The sequence below is a fragment of the Crocodylus siamensis genome, chromosome 2 (assembly GCF_052110815.1).
Source record: "Crocodylus siamensis isolate JL-2025a chromosome 2, ASM5211081v1, whole genome shotgun sequence".
Lineage (NCBI taxonomy): Eukaryota > Metazoa > Chordata > Crocodylia > Crocodylidae > Crocodylus > Crocodylus siamensis.
Window position 1 is genome coordinate 189,801,325 of NC_143396.1, and position 10,216 is coordinate 189,811,540.

At 46.4% G+C, this 10,216-nt stretch overlaps 2 protein-coding genes and 3 non-coding genes across 10 annotated transcripts in view; 4 read left to right on the forward strand and 1 right to left on the reverse strand.

Annotated features, from left to right (window-relative positions):
• Window positions 1–835, reverse strand: part of TRIM66 (tripartite motif containing 66) — a 92,733-nt gene extending 91,898 nt beyond the window's left edge. For 5 of the 6 annotated variants that reach the window (XM_090032658.1, XM_090032659.1, XM_090032656.1 and 2 more), the window contains exon 1: window positions 715–835. The gene's annotated coding sequence lies outside the window, so the exon portion shown is untranslated. Of the gene's footprint in view, window positions 1–600; window positions 674–714 lie in introns of those variants that run through there. The other variant, XM_090032655.1, reaches the window with a different exon arrangement.
• A 72-nt stretch (window positions 836–907) lies between these two features.
• RPL27A (ribosomal protein L27a) lies at window positions 908–4,532 on the forward strand. Its single transcript, XM_090032665.1, has 5 exons — window positions 908–1,001; window positions 1,186–1,249; window positions 1,351–1,426; window positions 2,979–3,153; window positions 4,361–4,532. Exons 1-5 carry the CDS (start codon window positions 999–1,001, stop codon window positions 4,487–4,489), a joined length of 447 nt encoding a protein of 148 aa, XP_089888791.1. The 5' UTR covers window positions 908–998; the 3' UTR covers window positions 4,490–4,532.
• Window positions 2,415–2,547, forward strand: LOC149871505 (small nucleolar RNA SNORA3/SNORA45 family). The gene has a single exon (XR_016440899.1). It is a non-coding gene; the product is annotated as a small nucleolar RNA SNORA3/SNORA45 family (small nucleolar RNA).
• On the forward strand, window positions 3,596–3,727 carry LOC149871506 (small nucleolar RNA SNORA3/SNORA45 family). Its single transcript, XR_016440896.1, has one exon. It is a non-coding gene; the product is annotated as a small nucleolar RNA SNORA3/SNORA45 family (small nucleolar RNA).
• Window positions 4,533–4,598: 66 nt separating the features above from the next.
• LOC149871507 (small nucleolar RNA SNORA3/SNORA45 family) lies at window positions 4,599–4,725 on the forward strand. The gene has a single exon (XR_016440897.1). It is a non-coding gene; the product is annotated as a small nucleolar RNA SNORA3/SNORA45 family (small nucleolar RNA).
• Window positions 4,726–10,216: the final 5,491 nt, after the last annotated feature.

Here is a 10,216-nt window from a genome sequence, read left to right on the forward strand (position 1 = left end):
TCCCAAATGAACATCCTTGAGCCGGTCTGCAGGGTACACACCCTGTGAAGCAGCTGCAGCACTGGGACCAGCCCACATACTATCTATTAGCCCCCAGCACTACCTCAGGGTGGGTACTGCCCACAGGATGCAGGCTGAACCCAGCACTACAGCTAGCACAGGGGAGTTGGTTGGGGCACCACGAGCAGCCCACACCCGGGACCCCTGTGCCCTGGGGTGTGCCAACTGTGGCTCGCTGGGCATGCAGCCCCCGGGGCGAGTAGCATGTGGGCTAGACCCTACATTTCTCAACCCACAAATCGCAATGCAAAAGTGGGGCACACGAATACATGAAAGGGTCGCAAACAAACTTTAAAAAGGGATTCTTCTTTAAAGAAAAATGTGGGAAACCGTGGCTCCTCCCTCGCAGGCCGCCAGAGTCCCACCCTGCGAGGAACTTCTTGCGCCCCGCTGCCCCACACGCTGCGGGCGGGGGAAGAGGAGCGCGCACCTCCGTATCGGCCCCGGCCAGCGATGATCACAGATGGGCACTGGCACAAAACCTGAACCCATCCCAGACTCATCTAAGTCTCGCGAGATTCCTCTCCCGTCCCTTCTCACCCCGCCTTGTGAGGAGATTTCGCGAGATTCTACTCCATCCCCTTCCCTTGACATCCGCGTTAAGGGATCTCGCGAGATTCCGTTCCCTCCTCTTTACTATGACACACCCCTCACCTTGAGAGATCTCGCGAGATTCACCCGTGGTGAGATCTCGTAAGACTCCGCTCCGCTCTCTTTCTCCTGAGCGCCCCTCCTTCCCCCCGGGGGAATCTTCTTCCTACGCCTAACACTGCACCCAACCCCACCTCCTTGTGAGGCGATCTCGCGAGATTCCGTTCCCCTCCCTTTCCATTGGTGCCCGGCTTTGCTAGAGGATTTCGCGAGACTTTCCCTCCCCTTTGAGGAGATCTCGCGAGAGCCCGCTCCCTCCCTTCCCCCTTTACCGAGACGCAGCCAGCATGGTGAGCTGCGGCGTGGCCGAGTCGGGGCGCGCTGGGCCGGGGAGGAGGGGTGCCGGGCGCGGCGGCGGTTCATTCGGCTGATGTCGCTCGGCAGGCCGGAGCAGGGGGGAGGCGCCGGGGGGTTGCGCGGGGGGAGGGGAGATCGCCCCGGCGGTGCCGCTCACGGGCTGTGTCCTCCCCGTAGCCGTCCCGCCTCAGGAAGACGCGGAAGCTGCGCGGGCACGTCAGCCACGGCCACGGCCGCGTGGGTGAGTGCGGGGCGGGGGGGGGGAGGATGGCAGAGGTGAAAAGAGGGAGGGAAGGGGAAGGTGTCAGGCTGCTGACCCCATGCCGTCTCCCCCCGCTGCAGGCAAGCACCGCAAGCACCCCGGCGGCCGCGGCAATGCGGGCGGCATGCACCACCACCGCATCAACTTCGACAAATAGTAAGCTCCGTCAAGACGAGTGCCCCCAGGGTGGACACTGAGGAGAGTGTGCCAGGCAGTGAGGGCTTCAGGGAGCCAGTGGACACTGCCCAGTGAAACTTCTTGGAGATGTGAATGGACAGGGGGCAGGAAAATGGCCTGACAGTCCCCGGGAGTTTGCACTGTGGGACACAGGCCTGTTTGACGTGTATCGGGAACACTGGCTTTCCACCCACTGAGCAACAGTTTGTCCTCACTGTTAATACAGGGGCTGTTGGGTACATGGAAGCAGAACTGGGGACAAAGAGAGACAAAATGGGTGGGAGCAAGAGTCAAAGGTTCAAAATGAGTGGGGGGGAGGAGGCTACATGCCCACTGGCCCTCAGAGGAGTTAATACAATAGTAGCACCATTGAAGATACAGACATGGTTCCCAAAATAGATCCAGAGATTTCAGATAGGAATTCACAGTGTCAAAAACCATTTTGCCCTCCTGTGGGCTTTCTGACTTCCTTTGCAACCAAAGGAACTGCTCCCAATTATTATTGTCTGAGCTCAAAAAAATGAGTGGAAACTACAGCATGTTCCTTTCTCTGAGCCTAAAAAAAGAAAAAAGCTCAAGAACCACTGCCACACACGAACCTCCCTGGCATACTGGCAGCATGCCCCTGTTTGTAGTCTCTCATCTTGACCCAGTACAGGCAGCTACATCAGGGATCCATTATGTGACTGGCATCAGCGTATCAAACCAATGTTAGTTAGGCCTGTGCTGGTCTTGTGTGTGCATCTTGGTGTGATTAAACTGGTTCTTGTAGTATTTTGAAAACACACATTTCAGAACTTTTGACATATCGGGCCCTTTAGATGTTGATTAAGATGTTTGTAAGGCACTGGTAACACTCAGCTCTGTGCCATCTATTGTAGATAGGCACAAAAGCAAATGTGAGTCTTAAACAGGCTTGAACATGGTAATCTTCTTGGGGAAGAACATAGTAATCTTCTGTTAAGTTGCCGAGGCTAGAGTCACATCTAGACACTACCTGTGGTCATGGTGTGTTAGTGTACTCAGAGAGTAACAACTGATCTTTATTCACTGACTGTTCTTGATCAGTAGCTCAGTCAGTCACCGGGTTAGTAACAGCCTAGAAGTCAACTAAAAAATAATTGGGGGTAAAGAGGTTGCAGAGTTAGGCCAAAACTCCCATTTCAGAGAGGATGGGAACTCTGCTTCAGAAAGCAAACACTCAGAAACCTCCGCAGATGGGAAGTGCAATTGTTAGTGAACCATGATATTACTACAACAGCCAATTTCACTTCATTGCAGTATTTTACTGTCAGATCACTTCCACTTCCTTTTCTATAATGTGGATTTGCTTTTTTGGAAGGCTAGTGAGAATAACGGCAATTCCAGCATTTGGATTTAGATTAAATCATTCATGGCAGGCACTTTAATTTAAAAATATAAAGAACTTCAACTGCTCAAAAAAAATAGGGCATTGTTTATGCATTTATTGTAGCTGATCCCTTTTAAGAACAAACACATAAATAAGATCTCTTAAAACTTTTCTCTTTAGTCACCCTGGTTATTTTGGAAAAGTTGGTATGAGGCATTACCACTTGAAGAAGAACCAGAACTTCTGTCCCACTGTTAATCTGGATAAATTGTGGACACTTGTTAGTGAACAGACCAGACTCAATTATGCAAAAAACCAAGCTGGATTAGCTCCCGTCATAGATGTTGTACGCTCGGTAAGTGTACTTTCCTGGGGTTTGGATTAAGGTTGTATTGCTGCTGCTTTTAATTTTTTTTGCCCGTGGGGTTTTTGTAGTCGTAACACAGATTTTAGCAGATCAATCCATTTTCAGCACTATCTATGATAAACTAATGCTCCTCATGTACAATTTCAGTCTGGTTTATTTTTAAACTAGTCTAATATTACTTAATTGAGCATCCAGTTCACATGCTTTACACCTTAGCTCCTGGGCTGTTTTTAAAAGGTGCCATTTATGTTGATTCAGTCTTACTGTAGGATGTCTCCCCTCCAACACTATTCTGCCTATGCTCCCCCTCATTAGCAGTTTTGTAGATGACTTTTCTCTAAGAGGTCAGTGGGAGGAATCATTTCTTTCATTTTTAAAGAGAACTCTTACCCCAAGTCTTTTCAGCCTACTCTGGGAAGTTAGTACAAAAGTCGAGACTAGAGTCACATCCTGACATCTCTCGTTGTCTTGTTGTGCTATAGTTCTCGGAGAAAAACTACTGGTCTTTATTCACTGACTGTTGCATTTCATGCCTCAGTTGGTCACCAGATCAGTTACATGCTTTTATAAGAGGAACTTGTACCTTAAATCAGTTTAATGTAGGAAGGCAGTACAAACTATATGAAGGTATAATAGTCACTTGAAGATTCCTTTTCAGAAATCTAGATCAGGTGTTGGAATGTGTTAATTTACAAAGCAATTCCTCTAGCTTATTTCATGAATGATTCTTCCAACACTAAGGAGACAGATCTCTTGACAACTGGGAAGTTAAATAACCTGCAGATGGAAGCTTTAAGCTATGAGCTCTCCAGTACCAGTGCTGAACTGGATTACAGTAGCTTATCAGAAATATTTAATCTGTTTTAGGTTGTCAAAAACTATGCCTCCAAAAATTAGTCTGGTAAGAAATCAACTTGGAAGGTAACACTGGGATTTCACCTTCCTTGTGGACTGTGGAATCCATTATGTACACATCTGAAATTAAGATGCTTAGAAAACCTGTAGATACAGGTTAATAAAAATACTGATTTGAGAATATTAAAATTTGAGATGCATAACCAAGTACTAATTTTAATTTTGGGAAATGCAAGTGAGTGTTTAATTTGTGTATCCACTTAATGGGATTAAAAGGTTATGGAGCTAGTATAGGAATATAGTTTTGTGTGACAACTAAAATTGACTGTTCTCTTTCTAGGGTTATTACAAAGTCCTGGGCAAGGGGAAGCTGCCCAAACAGCCTGTAATTGTGAAGGCAAAGTTCTTCAGCAGGAGAGCAGAGGAGAAGATCAAAGAAGCAGGTGGAGCCTGTGTGCTAGTGGCATAGAAGGCTTTTTATATTCAAGTTTGAATAAAGAGACTACAACAAATCAGTGCTTTGTGCAAGCTACTTTCAAATCCTACAGGTGTTGGGGGTCAGTATATCTGTTTATGCAAGTGAGACTAGAGTCACATCTAATCCTTGCCTGTGGTTAAGGTGTGCTAGAGTACTCACAGAATAATTGCCAATCTATTCACTGACTGTTTCTTATAAACTAGTCAGCCACCAGGTTGGTAACATTTACAGTTCAAGTGATGATTTTATTCTATCCTGAGGTTGGCCTACATGTAGCACAAGTGCTGCAGGCAGCCTCAGTGTGACTCACAGATCAGAAAGGGAACAGGCAGTAACATAAGGCAGGAAGTAAAAAAAAGCAGAGCAACAAATCAGGCACAGGAAAGGGATCACTGATATTTGGGAAAGGTGCAAAGCTAACTTACGCCATGCCTGCCAGGAAATTTAACCCTGACTCTTCTAAACCACATTCTCTGAGATGGTGGATGCCAGTTATTTCTGTGATCTATTTTCTAGAAGGCTTTAAGTCACTATCTTGCTTTTAAGATATTAACCTGGAAGCCTTCCATAACTTAAAGAGCTAAAATGCTTACCTTTGCTGTCATGAGACAGTTGATAGAAGTTGTTAGTACAAAGGACAAGTGGTGGCTTTGTACCTTGAAGTACACAGACACTCTTAGTTGTGGTCTTTCACAAAAGTAGTCCTGTGGCTGCTTTAATTAATTTAAAACAAAAAAAAAACCCTGGATAGGGCTACAGTCTTAACTTCTTGTGTTTGCATAAAAAGGGAATGGGAGACACTTTCCAGCAAAAACAAATGATGACATGCTGGTGAAGTGGCAGGGGGAGGGGTTAGCAGTAAATCAAATATTCAAGATTTTTTTTTTTAATGAACCCAATTACATCCAAGTTTTTGTCCATCAATGCACTATTTCTGTTACTAAGAAAGCTCTTTCCGCCCCCCCCTTTTATCAGCAAATCTCCCTTTCAGTAAATTATCCCATAGAATTAAAGCTCTGAAATCAGTCACTTGATAAGAAAAACAGCAAGAATGGGAAAGGTATCTAGACCCAAGTTTCCACTGCTTTGCCTTACAGCTGTTTTTCCCATAGTTAAAACTGGAAGATGCATCTGAACAGGCACTTAGGGACAAGATGCAGGATAGAAGATTTCTAAGCCAGTGGGGGCCAACCTTTTTTGACAGGTGTATCATAAAATAGACCCACACACTCCCCTTTTGTCCTGCCTGATTTGCTGCTTTCTGTTCCCTGTCATCTCCGCAGACTGCCATGTACACAGGCTGCCCATGCTACTTGTGGTCAACCTGTGGCATATGTGCTACACCTGTTCTAGTGCAGGATAACCTGTGCTTTCATCAATGAAGCAGTTTAATGGGAGCTATACTATGGAGAAAAAAGTGTTTTTATCATAATGGAACCCAACAATTAGATAAAAGAGACCTAGTGTGCAACGTCTCTTGTCTTCAGACAGTTGGGTTGAATGCTGCATTTGCCTTCTGGGAGTTAGCAGATGGAAAGTCAGCAGTTTTACCTCCTGAATCAACTCTCAAGGATTTGGAAATCCTTGTGATGATATAGTAGGCAGGATAGAATTAAACTCACCTAAGCTTGACATTAAAAAATAAAGTTGTTCCTTAAGAGCTAAGCTATACCAGAAGTATAGCTCAAAACCAAAACTAAGTTACTGCTTTGGGACAGCTTTGACCAAAGTTATATAACCAAGTGTCAGTCCCCCCACATTAAAGTGCACAATTTAACAATTACTCATTTTAGAGGGCATTAAATGGACTTGAATTTGAGGCTTTAGGCCCTCTGAGGATTTAAATCACCTCCAAAAGGCTATTACTGACATCTGCATGCATCTCCCTGCTTTAGAATTACCCATTTTCTTTCATAAGCCAACGCCCTGCAGGCTTCAAGGTTTGTATGTACAAACCTCTGCCTACTTTGCAACCTGCTGTCCTTGCAAGTTAATGTATTTTCAGTTGCATTTACTGCTAAAATCTATATTGGCATCACTTAAAAGCAGGCAGTCCATAAATAAAATCTTCACTGAAGTTTTGGCCTACAGTGAAAAATGCTTAAGCGCAGGCTGCAAAGATAATGCAAACAAGGCAAACTTTGGTAAAGTCATAGATTTCATAGACATCAGGGCTGGAAGGGACCTTGGGAGATCATCAAGTCCAGTCCCCTGCCCAAAGGGCAGGAAGTCAGCTAGGGTCATAGGATCCCAGGAAGATAAGCATCCAATTTACCCTTGAAGGTGTTCAATGTAGGTGCTTGAACCACCTCCGCTGGCAGACTGTTCCAGACCTTGGGGGCTCGGACAGTAGAGAAATTCTTCCTTACGTCCAGCCTGAAACGGTCATGCAGGAGTTTATGACCGTTCGACCTCGTCATCCCTTGGGGCGCTCTGGTGAACAAACGTTCCCCTAGATCCTGGTGGTCACCCCTGATAAACTTATAGGTGGCCATCAGATCAGCTCCGAGCCTGCACTTTTCCAGGCTAAAGAGTCCCATGTCTCTCAGCCTGTCATCGTAAGATCTGTTTTCCTGACCTCTGATCATGCGCGTGGCTCTCCTCTGGACTCTCTCAAGCTTCTCCACGTCCTTTTTGAATTGAGCCCAAAACTGGATGCAGTACTCCAGCTGTGGCCTCACCAAGGCCGAGTACAAGGGGAGAATGACGTCCCGGGATTTGCTCGAGAAGCATCTATGGATGCAAGCCAGCGTTTTGGTCGCTTTATTAGCCGCAGCATCGCATTGCAGGCTCATGTTCATCTTGTGGTCAATGATGACCCCCAAGTCTCTTTCTTCTGTAGTGCTATCCAATGTAGCACTGCCCAACCTATAAGGATGCTGCAGGTTTTTCCTCCCAAGGTGGAGACCCTTCATTTTTTGGTGTTAAACACCATCAGGTTCTCATCCGCCCATTTGCTGAGCTTGTCCCGGTCAGCCTGGATCACCCGCCTATCTTCTGGCGTGGCTGCTTTGCCCCAAAGTTTGGTGTCGTCGGCGAACTTGGCCAGTCCACTCCTGACTCCAATGTCCACATCATTAATGAAGATGTTGAACAGTATGGGTCCAAGGACAGAGCCTTGAGGGACCCCACTGGTCACAGGGCACCACGATGAGTGACTGCCATCAATCACAACCCTCTGGGTCCGACCACAGAGCCAGTTTCCCAGCCAGCGGATCGTGGTGGAGCCAAGGCCACAACTGGCCAGTTTGGCCAAGAGGTGATCATGGGATACCAGATCAAAAGCTTTTTTGAAGTCAAGATATATGACATCAATCTCTTCTCCCTCGTCCAGGTGATAGATCACCTGGTCATAGAAGGAAATGAGATCGGTCAAACAAGACCTACCCGCAACAAACCCGTGCTGGCTACCCCTTAGGATGTTAGCCTGGGCCAGTCCATCAAGGATGGCCTCCTTAATAAACTTTTCTAAGATCTTCCCCAGGATAGAAGTCAGGCTAATGGGCCTGTAGTTAGCCGGATACACTCTCCTCCCTTTCTTGAAGATCGGCACCACATTGGCCTTCCAGTCTTCGGGCACTACACCAGAGCAGGAGTTTTCAAAGATCTGTGGCAGGGGCTGGGCTATGACGCTCACCAGCTCCTTGAGTACCCTGGGGTGCAGATTGTCAGGGCCAGCTGACTTGAAGGTATCCAGCTTCTCAAGATGTTCCTTCACAAGGTCAGCATTTATGGAGGGTAGGGGACTGATCTCCCTGTCCCATAGCAGGCAGGGGACTGATGAAAGACTGACGCAAAGTACCTATTTAATAGGTCGGCTTTTTCCTGGGTGTCAGTTACCCCATCTGGTTTAGCAGGGGTCCAACGTTGCCCTTGCTTTTCCTCCGGCTCCCCACGTATCTGAAAAAGGACTTTTTGCTGTCCTTGATGCTTGAAGCTAGTTGGAGTTCAGTTGCAGCCTTGGCTTTCCTGGTTTGCTCCCTGCAGGACCGGACCAGCGCAGAATAATCCTCCTTGGAGGTGAATCCCGTCCTCCATCCTTTGTAGGCTTTCCTTTTTAGCTGCAGGAGGTCTGCTAGGTCCCTGGAGAGCCAGGAGGGCTGCTGTGCCTTCTTGCTGCCTTTCCTCTGTGTTGGAATAGATTTAGCTTGTGCATTTGAGGATCGCTTCCTTGAGAAGCAACCACTCTTCTTGAACTCCCATCTCCCTGGGGTCACGGTCCCTGAGGGCCTGACCGACAAGCCTCTTGAGCTTGTCAAAGTTGGCTTTTCTGAAGTCAAGGACTTCTGTGTTGCTGACTGATGTGCCAGCTTTACGGCGGATGGTGAAGGTGATCAGCTCGTGGTCACTGTCACCCAGCTTCCCATCGATCACTAGGTCGCCGATTAGGTCGTCCCCCGTAGCCAGTACAAGTCTACAGAGAAATCCCTTGATTTCATTTGCAGTACTTTTGGAAGTGATATTTCACACAAGGCCAGTTTTATCTAAATATATACAGCCCTGCCTGTAAATGCTAAGTCTGTCAGAGGATATTTACATGCTTCTTGACTTTAGCCTCATAACAGCACTGTGAAATGGAGCAATACCTGTTTAACAAGGCAATTGAAGGACCACAGGTAAATCTAGCACAACTGGGGGTAAACAGAGGTCTTTCCTTTAGTGTAGAACACAGAACTGCAATGCTTTAACTATGCTAGTAATTTATGGGTAATTCTTTTACATAAGTATTCTGTATATTGTATAATCCAGAATGTCATACTGGAAGCGACCATCAGTTTCCTACTGCAACAAATGTTAATGAAGATGTACATTACAGACAAGTTGCTATTGACGCAACAGAATCCATTTGCAATCTAGCTTTTTGCTCAACAGAAGTTGGTGATATTTTAGACAAACAGCTCCCTGCTAGGCAAACCTAGAATTGCCTGTAGAAAGGAATGAACTCCACCACCTACCTTGAGCTTCTATTTCTAAATATTATTAGAAAATGTTACTTCTCTATATATACCTCCATGCATATGAGTGCAAGTTATGCCATTGGCATGGTGAATGTCTAAGCAACAGCCTGATGGCAATGATGCTTGAATTCCTGTTAATGTTCCCGAAGAAGCATCAAAGCCCTGCCAGTAGAGGTAGTGTAAGATTGCCAATTACCCCTCCCCCCAAAATACTGTTGATATTTGTGCGTATAGTGTGGTTTCTACTGCATGCTTGGGGGAAAGAGCAAACAAAAGAAAAAAACACCCAAAAAACAAAGCACCTGCCACTAGGACACCCTTCAGATTTGTAGTGTACCACAAAACAGTATTAGTGAACATTAGGCAATAATGAGTTCTGAGATGTTTTACCCAAAGATCGTTGAAGAGACTCACCAAATCAATTCTACTAACACAATTAGTCCCCTCATAAAAGTAAATCAGTTCTCATACTGAAGACAACCATAGATTGTCTGAAGCAAAACTATCCAGTGTTACCATCCTATATATGCAAGTATGAACCATGCCAAGAACTACCCATCCCAATAACTAGTCACTGAGAGGTGAGGACAGGAACACACTCGAGGAATGTCTAGGAGAGGGGTCAGCAACCCCCAGCATGCATGCTGAGCATGGCACACAAGGCCATTTTGCTTGGCATACCACCACCATCCCAGGCTCTAAACAGCTGCTCCCAGTCATGGAGCCCAGGACACTCCCAGCAGGAGGCAGGGAGGCTGCA